The sequence below is a fragment of the Crocuta crocuta genome, unplaced genomic scaffold, assembly GCF_008692635.1.
Source record: "Crocuta crocuta isolate KB4526 unplaced genomic scaffold, BGI_CrCroc_1.0 scaffold914, whole genome shotgun sequence".
Lineage (NCBI taxonomy): Eukaryota > Metazoa > Chordata > Mammalia > Carnivora > Hyaenidae > Crocuta > Crocuta crocuta.
In genome coordinates this window covers 402,501-425,529 of record NW_027532448.1, presented here as the reverse complement: position 1 = coordinate 425,529, position 23,029 = coordinate 402,501, and the positions used below count along the sequence as shown (strand labels likewise).

Here is a 23,029-nt window from a genome sequence, read left to right as displayed (position 1 = left end):
GCAGATTGTGCCTCCCTCTCCCCCCAACCCCCACTCTTGCTTTCTCTCTCTCTTTCGCTCAAAAATAATTTTTTTTTAAATTTTTAAATGTTTTTTTATTTATTTCTAGGAGAGAGAGAGAGAGACAGCGTGAGCAGGGGAGGGTCAGAGAGAGAGGGAGTCACAGACTGAAACAGGCTCCAGGCTCTGAGCTGGCAGTCAGCACAGAGCCCGACACGGGGCTCGAACCCACGAACCGCGAGATCATGACCTAAGCAAAAGTCGGACGCTTAACCGACTAAGCCACCCAGGTGCCCCTCAAAACTAAATATTTTTAAAAATGTAAAGCTGATTTCACAATATGCTTTAATACAGAATGAACAATAATTGTTCTAGACCAAAGTAACTTAATCTATAACTTTATTTTTTTTCTTTTAAGAATTATAACTGTCAGTCTTGCTGGATTTCTTGAGCCACCAGACTTAGTGTTGTAGTCATCATCTTGATTCCTTTACTAACACCCTGGCTTCTGTGCTCCTGTTGCGCAGACCTCCTTACTTTATGAGGTAGCTGTGATTCCCATTTTACAGGCGAGAGAACTAAGAGTTAGAAGACCAATGTCTTGTGTAAAACCACATGGTCCTTATTTGGAAGAGATGAAAATAAAATTGTGGTCCATCTGACTCCCAAGTCCAGTGATATACCTCCTATTTAAATATGTATCACCCATGTTGCAAAATGACTCTTGGGTTACTTTAAGTGATTTACTGATAGACTGTGCTAGTTCTTAGTCTTAACATATAATTCAGTTGAATTTATCTCCCCAATACCAGGGATTAAAATAAAAAAGATTTGTTTCATAGACAAAAGGAAACACAGGGAAGGCATGAGTGCTCAAACCTTTCTTTTTGGTCTTGAAGTGGAGGTTGTAGGTGGTCTAGGTATGCTCTGTCATGGTGGCTGTGGCTCATGAGGAGTTTGGTGTTCAAGGCTCCTTGTAGTTGAGGTGAAAGGGGGTTATAGGCACCCAGCACAGGGGACACATCTCTATTAAGTTACCTCCATAAGACATACAGAGACCACTGGGACTCTACCTCTTTATGTTACTTGAGGAGAGACAATTTGTTAGCAGTACAAATTGTAGAATTTGTATAGTCCTCTTGTGTTTCACAATGCAAAGTGATTGCTTCATAGAATATACATACTATCTGAACAGATTTCAGCTTTGCATTCCTGATTATTTTTAAAGTAGCTATTGTTTTCTCTTTCTAGTTCTTTAACTTTATGCAGAGAGAAGAGGAAGTTAACTTGCTATTAACTTCTGTTTAATGCATCCACAGTGATGCTTCCTGGTTAATCACTTATTTCTTGTCTAAAAATGTTAAACTCATCTGTTTAATAATGTATTTTATTGATCACTTGTCAGAGTTGCTAATCTATAGTTTTTGTCATCCAGTTTTTTCTAAAATCAGGGCATTTTCTGACCAAGTCTTTTTGGCAATCCTCTTGTCTAAAATTTCTCAGAAATTGTTTTTTGTGGTTGTACTGTAAAGTTTTTTCAGAACCTAGAGTTGTAATTTGTCTGGTGTTGAAATTTAAATGCTCAAGTAGATCACCAACTCACTCTTTAAAAAGATCTAATTATACCTGTATCTGTTAATAGACTTAAAGTTTCCTGTGTTAAAATGTGTTCCTTCTATAATATTTTCAATATAGGAAATAAAGTCTTTGCTTTCACTTTTTGGAGGTCAGTTCACCAGTAATCAGGAAACTTATGGAAAGGTAAGTTGAATTTATATTTTTCATTAGACCATGTGCAGTATATTTATAAATAGAACCTTGTGTTTGAAGAGAAGAACAGCAAATCTTTTTTTTTTTTTTTTTTTTAATGTTTTTACTTCTGAGAGAGAGAGAGACAGCATGAGCAGGGGAGGATCAGAGAGAGAGACACACAGAATCTGAATCAGGCTCCAGGCTCTGAGCTAGCTGTCAGTACAGAGCCCAACGCGGGGCTTGAACCCACAAACCATGAGATCATGTCCTGAGCCATAGTCGGACGCTTAATGGACTGAGCCACCCAGGTGTCCTGAAGAACTGCAAATCTTAAATTTATATTTGTATGGTTACTTGTATCTGTTTCTAGGGGCAATTGAATAAAAAGGATATTTTGGGGAAAAAAATAGTTGTCGTTTTGAAAAGCCATTTATTTTCAATACTCATTTAGTTTACTAGGTTTTTTTTTTTTTTAACTCAATACCTGTACCATATTTGGTATCTGTCCCTTAATTGGAAAAAAGGGCTGTTTTCCGTTGATGAGGTATGATTAGAATTTCAGACTCATATTGAGAATTATTTAAAAATTTAAAATTGTGCATGTATGAGAGTGTGAATTGATGAGGTTTGTATTTTGTATTTGACAGTTTGTCAGTGTATTAGAAGTTTGGAAAATAGAAATAAATCATTCACGAATCTTTTTCTTTCACATGACTTATAATTTAAGGGTACTGCCTTCCAATCTCTTTTCATATGCTTTTTTCCCCTTCAGTTCTAATATTATGAACTTCTGCAGTCTCTTTCACTTGATATTGTTAATAGAGGTACATATTGCTATATAGCCTTCATCACTAACAGGGTTATATAATATTTTCCATTGATTAGTTCTACCATTATTTATCTATTGATTTCATTTCATTCAGAGTGCTTTTAAAATTTTCCTGATAATAATAGTACTGAGGTAACCATCTTTCTTGTGTTTGAATTATTTTGAATTTTTCTGTAGACTAGTATAAATACTGGAAGAAGAAAGACTGGGTGTGGAAGGGAGGATTTCTTCCAAAAGATGAGAAAATTTAGTTGAAAGTTGGCTAAGGTTGGACTTTACTCCTGATTGACTTTCATATATTGATAGAGGAGAAAAAGAGGGAGAGTGTGGATATAATTGGGTGAGGGTGATAAACTGATGTCAGGAGGCTGCTTTTTTTTTTTTCTGTGTTCTGGCAAGGTGTTATTTGGGTGGAGATGAAAAGTACCTTAATCTTGAGGGTTGAAACAGGGTATAGCAAACCCTCCTGATGCACCTGGAACTTTTTTCCTTAGATAAAATAATAATAATTAGTGATAATTTAATAACATACCATATGCTTTTCCATCATAGTTATTTCAAAGTATTCCTTTTCTACACTCTCAGATGACCACAAGTAGGGATCATTCAAGAAATACATTACTTAGAAGTGAGAAATAAAATAGCTGCATTATAAGGAATGATAACAATAAAAAATTCTGAGATTATACTTTGGGGTAAAATTTGCATCCTATGCATTAATTATTTTGCTCAAAACACATAAGAGAGCAAATACAGAATTAATTTTAAGCTTAACTTTGTATTTGCTGATCTTTGCACTTATAGCCACTTATAAAAATGTTATGAGGTTGCACTTTAGTATCCTAACAGATAACCTGTTAAAGTAATTTACTTTTTTACTATTGGAGCAATTTTTGTTTTGGTTAGAGTGAGATCATACAAGTTGCAAATAGGAATCTCCCCTTATTGACTTCCTGAATAGAAGCATATGAAACCATAAAACCAGTTACAAGTAAGTTGTATATTGTTATTTTTTTTCAGTCTCCTTTTTGGATTCTTAGCATTCCCTCCGAAGATATTGCCAGAAACTTAATGAAACGAACAGTGTGTGCCAAGTAAGAGAAACTTATAATGTTTTACTGCAGATTGTGCACCATACTATACTACTCTGTCCTCCTTTTTTGCTCTATTGGCAGAATATAGAAGGGGTTAGTTGTGGGGAGCTCACGGTAGCCTGCCATTATATGAATTTACCACTGGGTGGTGGTGGTAGAACAGAGTTCTCTGCTGAAACTGAGGGTGGGGGAATCTTAGTGGTGGAATGCATAAATACTTATTTTGGGATATTTTTTTAAAACTTCTGCATTAAACAGGAATATGGTATGAGTTGTAATTGCTGTTATTACATAGGATAAATGCCACATTTAATTATAACCAAAGTATACAAAGCCTAAAGATGTTTTTCTTATAGGTGGCTTTTAGTTGGGTGAGCAGATTCAGCTTGAAATGACAAAAAGTGAAGACTGTCATAAGATATGTTTTGCTATTTTATCTGTTAGAGAGCGGAATCCCGACTGTCATCTCTTGTGTGAAAGGAAAGGAAGATTTCGTTTTCAAAGGATAATATTCTTAATCCTAATGGCAGCATTAATTGCAGTTATAAAGTAGTTTGAATTTAGATGCACAAAACCCCTCTACTGTGTAGATAGCAGTTCCATTACAATGAGTTCTTGCTTGTAATGTTTGTAATGACATTTGCTTGTAATTGTCTAAATGTTCCTGGAAATTAATGGAAGCTTTAGGATTAAAAAAATTCTTTTTGAACGTTCATTTATTTTTGAGAGACAGAGACAAAGCACGAAGGTGTGGGGTGGGGGGGCAGAGAGAGAGGGAGACACAGAATCCAAAGCAGGCTCCAGGCTCTGAGCTCTCAGCACAGAGCTCAATGCAGGCTTCGAACCCACAAACCATGAGATCATGACCTGAGCCGAAGTCGGACACTTAATCAACGGAGCCACCCAGGTGCCCCAGATTGTTTTTATAGTAATTTGTTTTTTGTAATCATTAGAAAAGTAACTAGTAGTTACTAAATGTTAGTAAGTAATAGCTATGTATTAATAGTAACATTTTAACTGGTCTTTTTTCTTTTTGTTTTATGGAGAAGACTGAGAAAATTGGATTTACTGTAGTTTTTCACCCTGTTTCACTAAAATAAATGATGTTACTGCATGATATGTATTCTAGTATGAGAATACAATGATGAAAACCTGGAAAAATCTTTTGACTTATGTTACATTTCCCTCCTGTGTAAAGTGACACTTCTCTGTGTAATTTGGACTAAAGCTTTGTTGATTTTTAGGACACATTATTCATTTCTAGCTTAGAAAATATAGATAATAATTGTATTAGTGGAGCAAGCTTAAAGAACTAGGTAAGTAACTGTTACATGTTACTGCACAAGCTTATTACTGAGGTTAGTACTGATGATTTATTTTCCTAGGTCCATATTTGAACTATGGGGTCATGGAAAATCTGCGGAGGAGCTGTATAGTTCTCTTAAAAACTACCCTGTGGAGAAGATGGTGCGTAGTGAAATGTGGTTTTATATGGGTGTATCTATAGATACTGTAGAATTACTCAGTTTAAAAGAATTTATTTCCATTTTTTTAGGTTCCATTTCTACATTCAGATTCTACATATAAAATAAAGATTCACACATTTAATAAAACGTTGACACAAGAAGAAAAAGTCAAACGAATAGATGTAAGTGAATTTAGTTAAAATAAAAAAAACCTATGAGAGTATGTAGTCTGGCTGCTGTTGATATGTAGCACACTATGTCTTAAGTAATTTTTATATTTTGTCTTAATCCTGATACCAAACTTACAAGACAGGTATTATTCTATAAGAACTATTTTTCCTTGAATATTCTGATGGGACATGAGAATTACTTTTATTTCTTAGGCACTTGAATTTCTGCCATTTGAAGGAAAAGTGAATTTAAAGAAGCCACAGCATATATTCTCTATATTGGAAGATTATGGTTTGGACCCAAACTGCATCCCTGAGAATCCACATAATATTTATTTTGGTAGATGGGTAAGCAAGTGTTCTTTTTACTTATTTCAGATTGTTTCTTCAAAGCTTAACTAATGTTAGACCTTTGAAGACTCAGAACTACTGTATGAAATAAAACCAGTGGAAAATATGTGGTTATGGGTTTTGTTTTTTTCAGAGATTCCTATGAAGTGCAAGAGGCTTGTTAGATAGAGGACCTATGTTGGAGGTGGCCAGGAAAAAATAATGTAAGGCTTGTCTGAAAGCCTGAATTGCTTTTTAAGCAGAGAGAAGGCAGAATGCTGTGATATGTGAAGGATCTCATTTGTGGAGCTCTAATCTAAGTTTACCTTCTGAAAAGAAATTACTGCAGAGCAGTTCTGCCCACTTAGCCTAAGGCTGTAAGTGGGTAATGGAAGCTGGGGCTTCTATTACAGAATTTTGTTATTTAGGAGAAAAAAGAGGTGGGTAAAGTTTATTCACCACCTACCCCTGGAAGTATTGTATTCAAATTCAATTCAAATTTAGTTTGAAAAGTCAAAGTCAGTTGCAACACGCTAAAAAATACAAGGTATTTGTCCATAATCACTTCAATCAGAGTTTTTAAATGAACAAATTTAGAGCAATGGTGAGTGGAAAGAACTTCTTATGATTCAGATCCTGTGGTTTTATTGTGAATAATGATCTTAAATCTGTTAAACAGTTACACTAATTTGAAGAATCTCTGATCTAGATTGCAGATGGACAGAGAGAGCTTATTGAGTCATACAGTGTTAAAAAGAGACACTTTATTGGAAATACAAGCATGGATGCTGGTTTATCATTTATCATGGCCAACCATGGAAAAGTGAAAGAAAATGATATTGTCTTTGATCCATTTGTTGGAACAGGTATTTTTATTTAACTGTTAAAATAGTGCATAGATGTTACTTGTTTATATTAGTCAAGATCGTAGTAATATTTTTGCTGAAAGATTAGTACATTTGGACAATAATCTTAATTATCATTAGACAGTGGCTGAGAGACAACTGTGTATTTGTGTAATAGCCCTGTATATAACACTTTTGCCACTTCAAAGATGATGCTGATACAATTTTGTGAACTTTTTCCCCAAGTAAGCCACTAGGTGGAGGAGCATACCGTCCATTGCAATATCATGCACTGTGGAAATGTTTTAAAGCTACATAGTTTATTTAAATAGGAAAACTCTTGGGTGGAAAAAAGAGTGACAAGACAGAAAAATGTGTTCATCATTTAAAATTGATAACCATATACTTACATGGAAAAAAAAAATGGACAGTGTGGCTTATCTTTGATTTGGCTTGTAGAGGTCTATAAGTAAGTGTGAAAATAAGAAAAGTGACTAATTACCAATGGGCGAGAGCCTGGCTGTTGAGGCTGTAATCTAGGTTTTCTGTATACACTCGATTAGATGTCCTTATAATTAACTGTGTGTAGAAGTCCTAAAATTCCAAGTTTACTTCCTATGACTCTGTGAAGACACTTTCCTGCTGCACCCCAGTTTTTGCTGAATCTTATTCCTACCTAGGGAATACTCATTTAGGTTTGTCTGACTAAATTCATTGTGATTCAGATTTTGTAGGAACACATTATATTTGTGGTTGGAGTTTCTCTCTGTAGCTGTCTTTCCTCATCAGAAACTTGGGAAGCATTGTTGATGTAATAGCTAACATTGTTGAATTAAAAAGAAAAAAGAAAACTTCCTGAGGGGATTATGGCACAGGGAGAGGTTATGTGACTTGGCCAAGGTTATACAGTGTATAAATTTCATGACTACTATACTAGAGCTGTCTCCTTCTGCATTAGGATCTGTTGGCCAGCTGTTACACCATAAACTAACTTGAGGAATGTGTCCACATGTGATTAGGAAGAAATAGTATCAAAGTCAAGAGATTTCTAACTTGGAATGATTTTCTGTGTTCATTGTTGAATTAATCTGCTAGTGAGTCTCCCTTCTCCCACTCCACCAATGTCTCCATATATCCCACATCCAACATACTACCTGTTTTTCTTATCTTCATTATCCTAAGTGCCTCCCCCCCACTTTTTTTAAAGTTTATTTTATTTTGAGAGAGGAAGAGAGAGCAAGCACATGAGAGGGGGATGGAGGGAGGAGAGAGAGGGGGAGTGGGGAGAATCTCAACCAGGTTCCATGTTATTAGCACAGAGCCCAATGCGGGGCTCAAACCCATGACTGAGATTATGACCTAAGCTGAAATCAAGAGTCGGACACTTAATCGACTGAGCCACTCAGGCAGCCCCTTACCCCCACTTTTTTATTAAACACTTGTTGGAAATAATGCCAAACTTACAGTTAAGATATAAGAATAGAAATAGAACAGAGAACACTTGAATATACTTGACCCATATTAAACTATTAACATTTGGCCTCATTTTGCTTTATTTGTTTTCTTTTTATGTTTTTTTTATGGAGACACGTTAAAACCGCGTAAATATTTTATTCCACATCTAATTTACCCCTCATCCCTGTCAGGGTGTCAGGTTTAGCATTCGTTGATTATTCTTGCCCGAACAAGTCTTATCTTTGATGGTTACAAAATGGGATGATTTCTAATAACGGCATCACCTCTGCAATAACCCTTTGACACTCATTGTGTTATGAGCAAGAACCATTTTTTTTCTCTTCTATGTATATATTATTAAAACAAACTTGTAGATTCCCTTTTTCCCCTTAGCGGTCTATAATTCATTAATTATTTTGTTGCTCAAACTGTCCCACATTTGCCAAGTAAGAGCCCTTTTGCCCTGGATCTGTCTTTGTGACATGTTTCTATCTTACTTTATTTTTGAGCACTTTCTTACTTTCTGGCTTATCTTTTTACCTGCCCAAATCCTGGAATCAGTCAATTCTCCAAGGGACCAGTTTTTCTTTTAGTGAGAATGGGATTAGAGACCACCTAAGTCTGGGTGCTAGATGTCTTTGTTTCTCAACTCTTTCAGCAGATAAGCTAGGATGCTAATGTGTATGCAGATACCTGTTCCTACATATATACTGTGTGTGTACATGGATATACACACAAATATTGTAGAAACTGAATTTTCATGTATACTACAAATTCTAGTTTATGCCAACTTTCTGCCTATTCCTATTCCATTTTTACATGTGCCTCCTTTCACAGTGGGAATTTTGTTTTTTCTCATCATCTACACATGTATTCTTTTGCTCATTCCTATAATGCATCTAAAATAGTTTCAAAATTGCTTTGCATTAGCAAAACAGTTCAAAAACCCTATCAAAATGATACGTTTTTAGGATATGTATTCAGTTCTCTACCTAACAGTCAGTAAAGTCAGATATTGTGCTTTCTTCTTTTTCTCCTTCATTTACAAATCAGTTTGGAGTTCAGTTTTTCTGTTTGCCATCAGTTTTAGATTTTTACCTCCTTCCATTCTTGTTGTTTTATTTTTAAATATGTAGAAGATCAATTTGCTTCCAAAAGTCAGCTATAAAAGAGGTGTACTCATACAAATGTCACTCCACTCCTTGTCTCTTCCATCCTCCCCCCTGCCCAATCCCTTGTAGATAACCAAGTTCTTTGTTGATTGTTCATGTGTGGTTTTTTTTTTCTTTTAATGATAAGCAGATATATGTACATTTTATTTCTACTTCTTTCTTATACAACTTTGCTTTTTTCACTTAAGTATTTCCTGGAAATCACTTTCTGTTAATTCATAGAGATTGTCTTCATTCTTTTTTATAGTCATATTCCATGGGTGTATGTACTATAATTTATTCAAATCGTCTCCTATACTTGGACATGGGTAGTGTCCAGTATTTTACAGTTATAAATAATGCCTGCAATGAATAATCTTTTGTATATATACTCGCATAATTTTGGAGATGTGGCTCTAGGGTAAATTCTTAAAAGTAGGATTGCTGGGTTGAAGAATTATGCGTAAGTCGTTTTGTTAAACATTGCCAAATTCCTCTCTGTTGAACCATTTTATATTCTTGCCAACAGCGTATGAGAGTCCTGTTCCCCCACAGCCTCACCAGCACAGTTCATTGTCCAGGTTTTCAGAGGTTGCCAGTCTGTTGGATGAAAATGTTATCTCGATGTAGTGTTATTTTGTTTTTCTCTTATGAGTGAAGTTTAATAATCTTTTATATTTTAAGGGACACTTTTATAACTTTTTTTGAATTATCTTTTATATCTTTTTAATATATATTATATTTATATATTATAATATATAATAATAAATAGTATACATTAATCCAAGCAGCTCCACACCCAGTGCAGAGCCCAATGCAGGGGGTCACCATCTCCCTACCACGAGATCATGACCTGAGCCAAAATCAAGAGTCCTTCAACCAACTCAGCTTTCCAGGCACCCTCCTTTTTGTCCCCCTGTTTTTATATATGTATTGTATAGAAAATGTATAAATATGTATATTTTGTGTGTGTGTATGTGCGTGTGTACACACACACACAAAATTAAGTCTTTTCTCTCCATTTGCCATTTAACTTTGCAAGTAATTGATTTTTTTGCCTTGCAAACATTTTCCCTACATCTAAGTTATGCAGAGGAATCTGGCTGTGTTTTTCTTTTAGTGCTTTTGTAGTTTTAATTTTTTTCTTTTAAATCCCTGGTTTATTTGGAGTTTTTCTTGTATGCTATGAGGAATGAATCTAATTTCTTTTTCCAAGTGTTAAGCCCTTTATTAATCTTTAATTTGTTCTTGGACTTTAAAAACTTTTCCTGTGAATTGAGAAGTCTTTGAGATACATACATGTACATAATACTTAATAGGTATACATACATGTAGACATCACCATAAAGTTTGAAAATAGAGTTCCTAGTACACGTAAAATTTCCTTCCCTTGATGTATACAAGATTTGGTATATTATGAAGTGCTAACTGCCTCAGCAATCAAAATGGTGATTACCTTCAATGTGGTTAAGAGGCAAGGAGACCTGCCTCTAATTTGCTTTAGAGCAGCTCCTTAGAATGGTTAGGATATCTTGGTCATGTGACTGTTTACATAGGAAAATTAATGGAAAATTACAGAGAGGAAGATCTTTGGAAAAAATGCTGCTAAAATATATTTTGTAATTTGTGTTTGTAGTTTAAGCATAGATTTCGAGCTTTATTTTTTGGTGGTTTAGTTTTGAATTTGGTGATGGTCCATAACTGTGATAGACACAGTTCTAAGTATCATTTGTCCTCTTTCTTGGGCCTTTGTCTCACTGATGGGTAGTACCTTCTGAAGGACTGCAGAAATAGCCCTGTGCCCTCTTCCATGGCCATAGTTTTTCATGAAGTATTTGATGATATTTTTATCCTTATGCTTCCTTTTCTAGTATTTAAAAACAAAGTCAAATGTATACAACCCTTTCTTATTTTAAAGGCACAAAGTTAAAATGTATTACTTTCCCAGATGCTTTATCCACCAACTTCTCAGGGAACCTGGGATTTTTCTCACTGTTGTAGAGTAGAAAGCTTCTGGGAAACTGAAAGAGAGCATAATCTTTTCCTGCCTAAATGCCTTTCCTTTTAGACAGTCTGCTTTTGTTGTCTAGGATGACAGTATGAGCTGCAGAAACACATTCTTTTTCCATTTTAGTGAATACATTAGCTTCCATTTTAATAAGATTAGAATTTTTTATTTTTTATTTTTGAGAGACAGAGACAGAGCCTGAGCAGGGAATGAGCAGAGAGAGGGAGAGACACAGAATCCAAAGCAGACCCTAGTCTGTGAGCTGTCAGTGCACAGCCCGATGCAGGGCTCGAACTCACAAAACAGTGAGACCATGACCTGAGCGGAAGCCCGACACTTAACTGACTGAGCCACCCAGGTTCCCCTTAATAAGATTTTTTAAAAAGTTGTATGTCTCCGTTTTTTTTTCCCAAGGGGGAAGATACATATCATTGAAACAGCTCAATCCTCTTAGTAGTTAGGAAGTCCTGTTGTTCTAATATGAGCACAGCTATAGGATTGAAGAGCATGAATATGTTGAGTACCTGTAATGGTACCAGCCTGCCTGTGATATACAGGAGTTGTGAGTGGTATATAAGTCTTACTAACTGAGTGTGCCCCTTTACTTACTTTGTTTGATAACAAATTTTACTTTTGTTTATCTAAGTGCTAAGCTAAGTCTATATTTCATTTCAATTGGTGCTGAACCCAAAGGAAATTAAATGGTGTAGAGAAAAGAGCAAATAGAATGAGTTTAAATCTTTACTCTATCAGTTATTATGTCACATTCTTGTCTGAGCCTCAGTTCCATCATTGATAAAATGGTAATAGAAATATATTCTGAGGTTAAGTGAGATTATATACACACACACACATATATATATATATATGAAATTTCTTAGGAAGTTGTCTGACACATAGTAGACATTCAGTGAACTGTAATGGTTATCATTATTATTTTTAAGTTATTATTTTGTTAAGAGCATGGATGCCTTTTTGGTGAAAGATGCTAGTTAGATATAGCCAATATTGCTTGATGATAATGAACAATTTGGCCATGAACTCATTTTCTAGTCCCTTCTTTGGCTAATTTCCAAGATACTCATAATTTGCAACTGTTGGTAAATTTTAACAACAGGCGAGGAAATTGAGGGTTAAAATCATGAACGTTTAATTCTTTGTAATGAAAATAACTGGTGCAAGTGTCTGTCAGTTGCTCTAGGTAGCTGTGGTCTGATTTTAGGACAGAGCTTCATAGATACACTTCTGATTCCTTTTCTCCTCCCCCATCTCAGGTGAGTCAGCTGTTATGGTAATTGAGAATATAGCCAGGAGACTAGTAAGTACTCCTTGGCTGCTTCTACCTTCAGATGATCCATAGTGTAAGGAAAGGACTGTAGCTCCTTTTGGAATTTCATCATTGCAGAATGATAGACACAGGTCCCAGGTGTTGGGAAACTGACTGTCCTGGTCCTGGGAAGAGACCAGGGGGAAGAGACAAAGATGGAAGAGATCAGTGATCCCTGTAGTCTGTGGAATAGTCTCTGCTTCCTTCTCATTTTTGTCCACAACTCTTTGTAGTTTTCTTTTCCTTTTCTTTTCTTTGTTGGCTCCATAGTGTATCTAGTAAAATTTTTATTTTCTAGAGATATCCTTTTGCTCAGGCTGCTAGTGTGATTTGAGTTCTATTTTTTATTTTTTGTATTTATTTTTTTTCTTTCATAGTTTATTGTCAAGTTGGTTTCCATATAACACCCAGTGCTCATCCCAACAATTGCCCTCCTCCATGCCCATCAGTCCCTTCCCCTCTCCCCCACCCGCATCAGCCCTCAGTTTGTTCTCAGCATTCAAGAGTCTCTCATGGTTTGCCTCCCTCCCTCTCCCCAACTATTCTTCCCCCTTTGAGTTCTCTTTTAGAAAGGATAAAGTAGACATAGCTGCAATCCATTTTTCCTCTTTTTCTCCTTTTCTTTCAGCAAAACCAAATCCCAGTTTCTCATTTCTACACGTTTGTGAGGCTTTTCACTTAAATCTCTAATGATGAAAGTCATACATTAGTTTCTATATTATAAAGAAGTTTCACTTATTGTGTCCTTTTGCCTATACGATATTGTCCTAACCTTAAAGTGGTTACAGCTTAAGTAAGGAAATACTAAAACACCGAGTTTGTGATATTTGTACATTTGAGAGCATAATAAGAAATTGGGTGAATCACATTACCTGCCCTCTCACCACTTCACCCCTCCTTTATCACCCATTCTTCCACCAGAAAGCATCAAGGAAACTCCAACTGGGATAGAACTAAATGCACAACAGTGCTTCAGTTTAATTAAGAAGACAGCTAGATGATTAACAGTGATTACCCACTGACCAGTTCAGAGAAACTAATTTATAATGATTTTATTTAAAACTTTGAAAGCTCAAAGGGCACAGAGTTAACCAGCAGATGCCGTCTAACGGATTATCCATCTCCTTTCAGCACTGTACTCTAAATTGGCTCTTCTCAAAACTCACTCTAACCAAATGGATAAGGTTCTGTTTAAGGAAGCACAGGAAAGCTTTTCTGTTTCCCTTGACAACTAGTTCTTCTAGGTGAGTATCTGCCTTAATTGGCAGAATTGAAGTAATTCCTCGTAATTTGGGTGAATTGATTTTGTGAGTATTCCAAGTCATCACAATACAGTATCTTTCCTAAATATGGACGGTTCCATTTATAGAGCAAGAGTAATGAGGTCACAGCTTACCTCTTACACAAATACTTCTTGTAGGTACTATGAGGGAACCTAGGTTTTGGTTTCTGCTGTACTTTTAGTCCTTCATTTCTCTTCTTCATGGACTTCAGTAATAGCAGTTACAGTATTTTTCACAAGCAGAGCATATTTAAGTACATGTTCCCAGACTGTGTTTTAAATGGCGATGGAAGGAACACTATTCATTTATATATCTTGACCCTCTGGAGGCACTACCCATCTTCATTTTAGAGATTACCTTTGTAAAGGATGTAAGGGAAAATACGTAGTTATTTTCCCTTATCTGAGTTGGTGCATAGTTTAAGAATATATTTCTGATGTCAGTTTTACTGACAGACCTTTCTACAGTATAGCTGTTAGGACAAAGAACATTTTACTTTGGATGATTGAAAAATGTAAGGTTCAATGAGAGGTACAATTATTAAAATATTTAACTTTGTGATTTTTTTCCTTAATTTAAAAATGTTATTACCTTTAAAGAGCTTCTTTAACTTTTAAATCTTCATTAGGATTTTCTTTGTATGTGAGCTGGTCACAGCTAACAAGTTACTTAGTTCAGTCAAATTGCATTGAGACATTTGTTCTTACTTTGGTCACAGCACTAAGTAAACAGAAAAGTTGTATTATTTTTGTGTATGCCTGACAATAGTTATTCAGAAATTCATATTCATAGTTTAAAAAAAGATGATTGCTTCCCTGGTTAAAGGAATAACTATTTCTTGTCTTAATATTTTAATTTTTGTAGGGATTAATGCCTTACATATTAATTATGCCCTCTTTAGTTATTTGAAACCCTGACTTCATTGGGAATTGAGCCTAATTGTCAGAATTTCTTTGTTGCCAACTCTTTATGTAGCAGTCTTGTGTGCTCATTTGTAAGCAAGGATCAAGATGCTTTGTTTAGACCTCTCAAAATCATATGAAAACGTCTAAATATACATTATTTTGATCAAAAAGTAATTTTCCCTAAGCAGTGCATTTAGAGTAATGATGCCAGGACATATATTAACTCCCTATGTTGTGACCATTGTAGTGAGCACAGCTTAGGGGTTTGTTTTTTTAGGTCTGAGGACTGCTAAATATGGTCAGGACCAGTGTTACTTCCTGGTACTCTGCCTACAGCTAGTTAGTAAGAGTCTAGATCATATTAAATAAGGGAAGAAACAAGAGTCTGGGACTTTCTGGTTAAAAGACCATAATTGTGTGATTTTTTTTTTTCAGGTGGCCTTCTGATAGCATCTGCTCATTTTGGTGCATATGTATGTGGGACAGACATAGACTACAATACAGTTCATGGCCTAGGTGAGTAGAGGTTCTAGACAGTGTTACAGTCTTTGTTCTTGTACCAAATGTGCCTTTAAAATAATTAAACAGGTTTATGTGGTATTATACATCTATCTTTAGTGTTAAGATACAGAGTTGTGGTAGAATGTAGTTTTACTTATTACAAACAGTAAGATTTCATTGGTAATCTGCTTTTTATGAAGTGATCCAGTATATACAGAGTGATCTCCTGGGTAACACAAAGATGAATAAGAAAAAGCTCTCCCCTCAGAGGTTTTCATGGTTTTAGTAAGAGAGACTTTTTTTCTCTTTATTTCATAGTAAGATTTTTAAAAAGTTGTCAAACTACAAGGCTATGAACTTTAGGGTTGGGGAAGGAGTAGGAGAGGGACTAGCCATTTTATTTATTTTTTAGGGAGAGGGCACAATGAGAGAGGGAAAGAGAGAGGGGAGAGATAGAGAAGCAGAGCTCACTCTAAGTGGGGCTCTTGCTCACCTAAAGTGGAGCTGAAGCTAATCTGATGTGGGACTTGAACTGATGAGCCATGAGATCATGACCTAAGCCGAAGTCAGATGCTTAACTGACTGAGCCACCCAGGCGCCCAAAACTAGCCATTTTCTAGTCAGCATGTCCATATTAATAAAACATACAGTTTTTATTTAAAGATTGTCACCATTTTTATTCAGTAATCATGTTATGTGAAGACTAGATTAATTGCTAGTCCTTGAGTACTATGTCGTTTTTTATTTCATAACCAACCAAAATATCTTTGAAACAGTTAAGGTGACAGTAACTTAGAAGATTCTGAATTAGATTGAGGTTAACTTGAGATGAATGTTTGCTTGCTTTTGATGTAATTTTGAAAATTATTTTGAAATCTAGACACTTTGCTAATGATGGGATTGGATGGAATTGAATCAAACTGGAAAAAGTATTTCCATATACCTGAGTGGTACTAAAAATGTCAAGTTTCACTGATGATTTTGAAATTCTATTTATGTTGGTATTCCATTATTATAACTAGAATCAACCCTCGAACACCCTTTTTCTGTTTGTCACCCAGTTATTCTCAAGTTATTATATAAGTACGAGTTTATCATACTTCTTTTTTTTTCTGAAACAATTTGACATATTGTGCTTGATGAGCAGTTTTGTTTTTTTTTTCCCTAACTTGACTGTAAGGAATTTAGTATATTTATCATAAGGAAAATTGGTTATATTGTATCAAGTTCAACTAAATGGGCTATCCAGAAAAAAATATTCTTGGTAATATGTTAGAGTAGACAGAGTACTAAGAATTATTCCAGTTAGCTTTTAGTAGAAGCCATATGTTTGCTTTAAGGGGATTGTCCTATATAATTTATTAGAATTCTTATTTATGAAAGTTAGGTTTGAAAGTTATGTTATACCCTTTCAGTTTGCTTGTGTAGAATACTGACTGAGGTTGAATTTTCTCAGAGCTGATCCAAGATGGCTAATAAATATGCCCTCTGTTTCTTTTGCTTATAATCTGTGCACTTTCAAATATTCTCAAATTTCTGCTATTTTCAAAATACAAGACCTTTTCTATCAGTCCTCTAGGAGCCCTCTAGCTGCCCGCTTGTTTTCCTCTTCCTTTTGCCAAATCACATCTTGAAAACTAGTGTTTATTTGCTGTCTCTTTTTCTTCACCTCTTACTGTCTTCTGCCCAGTATTTTCTAACTTCTATGCCTGCTGAAATCTCTTAGTAGGACCACAAATCTACAGCATTTAGCAGTGTTGACCTTTGTAAGGCCTCCCTTGGTTTCCTAGACAGTGATCTCCTCAGGTAATACTTGCTTGACTGTTCCGTCTCTGGCTCTTTAGGGCCCTGCAGTTTTCTCTGACCTGTGTTAACATGTTGCTTTTCTCGAGGCATCTCTCTTTGACCACTTCTCCTCTCACCATGTATGTTATTCAGAGTCATGTCATTCTTCTCCTTTTGATTTTTAAGTTTTGTTTTTATTGTGAAGTAGATCAAGATGCAGAAGAGTGTATAAAAATAGAATAACTACAGAACAGGACACATACCTGCCACCCAGGTTAATAAAAAAATGTCGTTTGCTCTTACTGATTTAACTTTAAGTGCATATATTCTGGCCTGTACCCACTAAATAGCTCTTTCTGACAAGCAAGATTGATACATCTCAAGTGACTCTCATTTTCTCCCTTAAGCTAGTTTTTCCTCTTGGTTTCTCTGATCTTAATCAATGCTGTCATCATCCACTTGTGTCTCTTAAGCCAGAACTTTGAACTTCTTCCTTCAACCCCCACTTTAACTTTTCTTCTGTAATGTCTCCATTTTGCTTCCTTTCTCCCTGGTCCTAGAGCTCCTGTATTTCCCAAGTTATCTGTCTTCATTTCTTTTTCATATATCTGATTCACCACTATTTCTACATGGCGCTATTTGCTCCTGCAGGAAAGGGATCATGTTCTATCCAGCTCTGTATCTTACTTGTACATGCTTTGAGTTTGGTAACTATTGAATGAGTGTTTTAAGGCGGTTTTGCTTGAAAGGTGACAGAACAAGATCAAGCAGACAGTACATTTTACTCTTCAAAATCTTATTTGTAGTAAGTGGAAATAAAAATAACTGTTTTTGTAAATAAAATTACAATTTTAAATGAAAGTGTGTGTTATTGTAAATCTAGGTGTAAAGGAGTTAAAAGTTACATCTAGCTAGACAACAAGAAATAAGAATGCTTTATTTGATTTAGTAGTTTCTGTATTCCTTTTTCTTTCCCTTCAGGAAAGGCTAGTAGGAAAAACCAGAAATGGAGAGGACCAGATGAAAACATTAGGGCAAATCTTCGGCAATATGGTTTAGAGAAGTATTACCTTGATGTCCTGGTTTCAGATGCATCTAAACCTTCCTGGAGGAAGGGCACATATTTTGATGCAATCATCACTGATCGTAAGTTTATTTTTATACAAAAGTAGGAGTAGAATTAATTCCCTAAAGTCATTTACACTTAAAATACAAAATTTGTCAACATACACGAAAATGTCAGCCTTGTACTAATCTCCCCACCCTAACGTCTTCACATTTCGTTATTTTTCCCTCTGGGACAATAATATCCAGTCTAGTGTCAGGTATTGCATTTGGTAATCTCTTTTAGGCCTCTTTTAGTTTGTCATGCTTTCACAGCCTTTCTCTTTTATGACACTGACATTTTTGAAGAACACAGTGGTTTGCTGTCCCTCCCAGTGTTTTAAGTAGAATGTTTCTCATCTTGTGCATTCTTGGCTGGAATAGTTTTAGGCAGCAGTGCATTCCTTGAATGTCACTCTAGAGACCCATAATGTCCATCTTTGCCTCATTGGTGATTAGGTGACTTTTGACTATCCACATTATGTGTTTTCTGTGTAGCCCCATATGGTATCAGAGAATCTACAAGAAGAACAGGCTCTCAGAAGGAAATACCAAAGGGGATTGAAAAATGGTAAGTGAAAGTTAAATGTGATTTGCTACTATTTTGAGAAGAGCATGTTTTTCTTTTTAATTAGCTTAGTTTAAGCCTTAAGTCTTTTCATTAATTTTGAAATTTTGTTTTCTTTTTCTAGTCCGGAAAGCCATGTTCCTGTTTCCCTGAGTTATCATCTGAGTGATATGTTTTTTGACCTGTTAAACTTTGCAGCGGAAACCCTTGTATTAGGTGGAAGATTAGTCTATTGGCTACCAGTGTACACACCAGAGTATGTAATGTTAAATAATTTTATATTTAATTTCACTTTTGTTATGATATGTGTATATCTAGCATATATGTTCCCCTATTTCTCATTGTATTCAGGGTAGATATCTTTGTGTTTAGTGTTTATAATAGTTTTTGTTTATCTACATATGTGTATAAAACTGGCCCTTTTCACTTATTGATTGAATTGCTTTGACCTTTTTATTTTATACCAAAAGTTGGCAAGCTATATAGCCTGTGGGCCAGATGTGGTCCTCAGCCTGTTTTTGTAAGGCACATGAGCTAAGATACGTTCTTAAAGAGTTGTTAAAAAAGAAAAAAAACAACAAAGAAAAACATGTGACAGAAACATATGTGGTCCACAAAGGCTAAAGTATTTATTGTCTGGCCCTTTAGAGGAAAAGTTTGCCAACCCCTTTTTTATACCATCCTTATTAACTCAGTGTCCGATATATTGTAGCTGTTCAGTAACTGTTTTGCCAGGCCACAAACATAGGTAATTTTTTTAAAAAATATTTTTATAGTTTATTTATTTTTGAAATAGAGAGAGACAGAGCATGAGTAGGGGAGAGGCAGAGAGAGAGGAAGGCACAGAATCCGAAATAGGCTCCAGGCTCTTAGCTGTCTGCACAGAACCCGATGCGGGGCTTGAACCCACAAACCGTGAGATCATGACCTAAGCTGAAGTCAGACACTCAACTGACTGAGCCACACAGGTGCCCCACAAACATAGGTAATTTTTAACAACTTAGTTCAGTGATTCATCTATACTAGCTAGCTTTAAGTATATATTGGCTATTATGATCACCTTAAATGCAATATATATATTTTTTTTAAGTAGCACATGCAAGCATGGGAGAGGGGCAGAGGGAGAGAGAGAGAGAAATCTTATTTTTTTAATGTTTATTTACTTATTTATTTTGAGAGAGAGTGAGTGAGGCAGAGAGAGAGGGGCAGAGAGAGAAACAGAGAATCCCAATCAGGCTCCATGCTGTCAGAGCAGAGCCTGACACAGAGCTTGATCCCACAAACTGTGAGATCATGACCTGAATTGAAATCATGAGTCAGATGCTTAACCAACTGAGCACCCAGGTGCCCCAAGACAGAATCTTAAGCAGGCTCCATGCTTAGTGAGGAGCCCAGTGCAGGGCTCAGTCCCACAACCCTGGGATCATGACCTGAGCTGAAATCAAGAGTTGGATGCTTGACCGACTGAGCTACCCAGTCTCCCTAAAATAAATCTTTTTATTTTAATGTTTTGTTTTTCACATGCACACATGGGTAGGGAGGAAAAGAGAGAGAGGGGGACAGATGATCCAAGCCCAGTAGTGAGCCCAGTATGGGGCTTAGACTCACACACTGTGAGATCATGACCTGAGCTGAAGTCAGATGCTCAAACGAGTGAGCCACCCAGGCACAACCTCTTTTTTGAAAGCTAATACCAAAATAAAAGTTGTGGATATATTTAAAGCACTGATTATGTTCAACATTATTGGCTTGGGTTTTATTATTCAGTAATTATTAATTATAAACAGCTGTGTATAACAACAATGAAACAGAAGATGTCTTGAATAAGACAGGATCTTTAGATTTGAAAGATTAGAATTAGTCTCAAAATTTGTTGGTTTCTTCAGTCTGCCATAGAATCATTTTCAAAAAATTATTTAGTTCCTCTATCTACTTTACATAATTATACAGAAAGCATTTTAGAACAGTGTTCACTTTTTGTCTTTTCAAAATGAGGATGGTCCTTCAGCTGTTGGAAACCGTGTTGGTTTTTGTTCTATAAAAGTTGTTTTGGAAGTTACCATGGCCTAACCTTAGTCATGCATTTGTGTATCAGCTGATAAGACTGTACACATTCATGCCCAGACTTCTTAACACTGGCCAGTAATAATCTCATTTAATCCTTTCATTTTAGAAATAAGGAAAATTACTTCCAAGGAATGAAGTGACTTCTCTAAAGTTAATAGCTGGCTAACTACTTGGTTTCCTTATTCCCAGGGCTGTATTCACTTAATTTAACAGTTTACCAGATCTCAGGTGCCTGATGTGTGGGATAATAGATGGGGTTTTATTAATATTTTCAGAGAAGAGAACATGTGTTTTTCTATACACAAGTGGTTCCTGCTTTAGATAAGCTGAATTCCAGCAGCAGGCTTGCTGTTTTAATTCAAGTTTTAGGGCTAGATTTAAAAAAAAAAATTTATTTTGAGATAATTTCAGACTTAGATAAAAGTTTCAAATGTAGTGCAAAAAGTACCCCTCATCCAGATTTCCCAGCCATTAATGTCACCTACTGTATCTTGTTTTCTCATTCATTACATAATTACATACCCATTGTCATTCATCTTTTTCAAACTAATTAAGAAGTTGCAGATAATCCCCCATCACTTGTATTTCTCAGAAGCCAGAACATTCTTCTCAAACCACAGTCAACCCTCCAGGTTTGGAAATCATTATTGATAACACTGTTGTTAAGTACATGGACCTTATTCACATTTTACCAGTTGCAGTTCCATCTGAGAAAATGTGCTCCATTAACCCATCATGTCATTCTCCTCCAGTCTGGAACATGTTCCCATTCTTTTCTTTTGTGTGCTTGACAGTTTTATAGAGTATACAGCTTATATTCTAAAGGTGGACCCTCAACCAAGGTCCATCTAATGTTTTTTTTTAATGACCAGATTCAGGTAATACTCTTGGTAGGAATACTATAAAAATTATACTGTGTCTTTCATGAATTGTATCATGGGCCACACAGAGTTAACTGGTACTAGAGATCTTAAACTTCATCATCTAGTCCTATTCTCTGTCAGGTTTCTCCACTGTGAGCCATCATTTTCTCCTTTGATTAGTAGTTCATCGGGGGAGATAGCCCAGTATTACATCACTATCTTGTTGATCCAGTCACTATTCACTTTGACAGCTCCATTGTTGACAGCCACCACAATGATGACTTTTCTGTTCCATCCTTCCTTCTGCATTTCTAAGTTGGCATTCTGTAAGGAAGAATTTCTCTTCCCCCAATTGCTTATTAATTCATTAATTTATATTTTTATGGAGTCATGGGTGCTTTTATTATTCATTGGGTTATAATTTATTACTGTCATTATTTTGTTGCTCTAATTGTCTCAGATTTGATCAGTGGGAATCACTTTGAGGTGGTTCCTCTGTCCTTTTGAAATATTCCCATTAGTTTTTGGGTACTTCTTATTTTCTGGCATTTCTAACTGCCCATTATTTTGTAGTTTTGTATTTAATTATAATTGAAGTTGAATGTGCTAAAGAATATCTTTTGTAGTTCTTTTCTTTCTTTCTCTTTATACAAAATTAAATTGGAGGTACTTTTAAGTATTTTTAATATTTCTAAAGACCTTACAAAATGGACACTGGGTATTTTTTTCAGTGACTTCTCAATTTTAATAATTTTCAACAATGGGAAATTTCCAAATGCATATAACTAAAGGGATATTTTAGAATTAGAAAAGGGATACATGATTTTATCACTTTTTTTTTTGCTTTAGATATTTATCAAGGGAAAGCTTTCATCTAGGTATGTGTCTAATGCACACATGGTAAAATTACTATGGTATTTACTTCCCTAACTTCTTCTCTCAAGAAAGTTATGTCCATGTCCCCTGATGTTCATAACTAGGCTTCTGTTGTTTTAGCCTCCCTGTACTTTTTATTTGCATTTATTTTATGCAGAATTTACTCCTGGGCCATAAGTTTTTATTTCTACAGTTTCTTTTATATTTTTTTAATGTTTATTCATTTTTGAGAGACAGAGAGAGACAGAGTGCAAGCAAGGATGGGGCAGAGAGAGAGAGAGGGAGACACAGAATCTGAAGCAGGCTCCAGCCTGTCATCACAGAGCCCGACACAGGGCTCGAACCCACAAACCTGAGATCATGACCTGAGCCAAAGTCAGTCGTTTAACCAACTGAGCCACCCAAGCACCCCTTCTTCAGTTTCTTCTGGGATATCTTTTTCTTCTGTGCAATCTCCTCTTCTGGTTTAGGAACAGTCAGTTCTTTTTCAGTAAGAATCATCTCACTGAAATGAGATCATATCACTGAAGTGTGTCAGGGAGAGCTCATCTATGGGTTAATCCCACCATGGGCCCCATAAGTTCTACACCGCATCTTGGGGGCTTTGTTCACCTAGATATGCTCAATGACCAGAAAATCTACATATAAAC

The 23,029-nt window shown here is 35.7% G+C and overlaps 1 protein-coding gene across 2 annotated transcripts in view; it reads left to right on the top strand.

The window, feature by feature from the left end:
- The window catches only part of TRMT11 (tRNA methyltransferase 11), a 51,135-nt gene that overhangs the window by 5,620 nt on the left and 22,486 nt on the right, over nucleotides 1-23,029 (top strand). For both annotated transcript variants that reach the window (XM_077779409.1, XM_077779410.1), the window contains exons 2-11: nucleotides 1,696-1,761; nucleotides 3,602-3,675; nucleotides 5,061-5,142; nucleotides 5,231-5,323; nucleotides 5,525-5,659; nucleotides 6,351-6,507; nucleotides 15,051-15,131; nucleotides 17,883-18,047; nucleotides 18,504-18,576; nucleotides 18,698-18,829. In XM_077779409.1, the coding sequence (XP_077635535.1) occupies nucleotides 1,696-1,761; nucleotides 3,602-3,675; nucleotides 5,061-5,142; nucleotides 5,231-5,323; nucleotides 5,525-5,659; nucleotides 6,351-6,507; nucleotides 15,051-15,131; nucleotides 17,883-18,047; nucleotides 18,504-18,576; nucleotides 18,698-18,829 (1,058 nt within the window). The remainder of the gene's footprint in view (nucleotides 1-1,695; nucleotides 1,762-3,601; nucleotides 3,676-5,060; nucleotides 5,143-5,230; nucleotides 5,324-5,524; nucleotides 5,660-6,350; nucleotides 6,508-15,050; nucleotides 15,132-17,882; nucleotides 18,048-18,503; nucleotides 18,577-18,697; nucleotides 18,830-23,029) is intronic.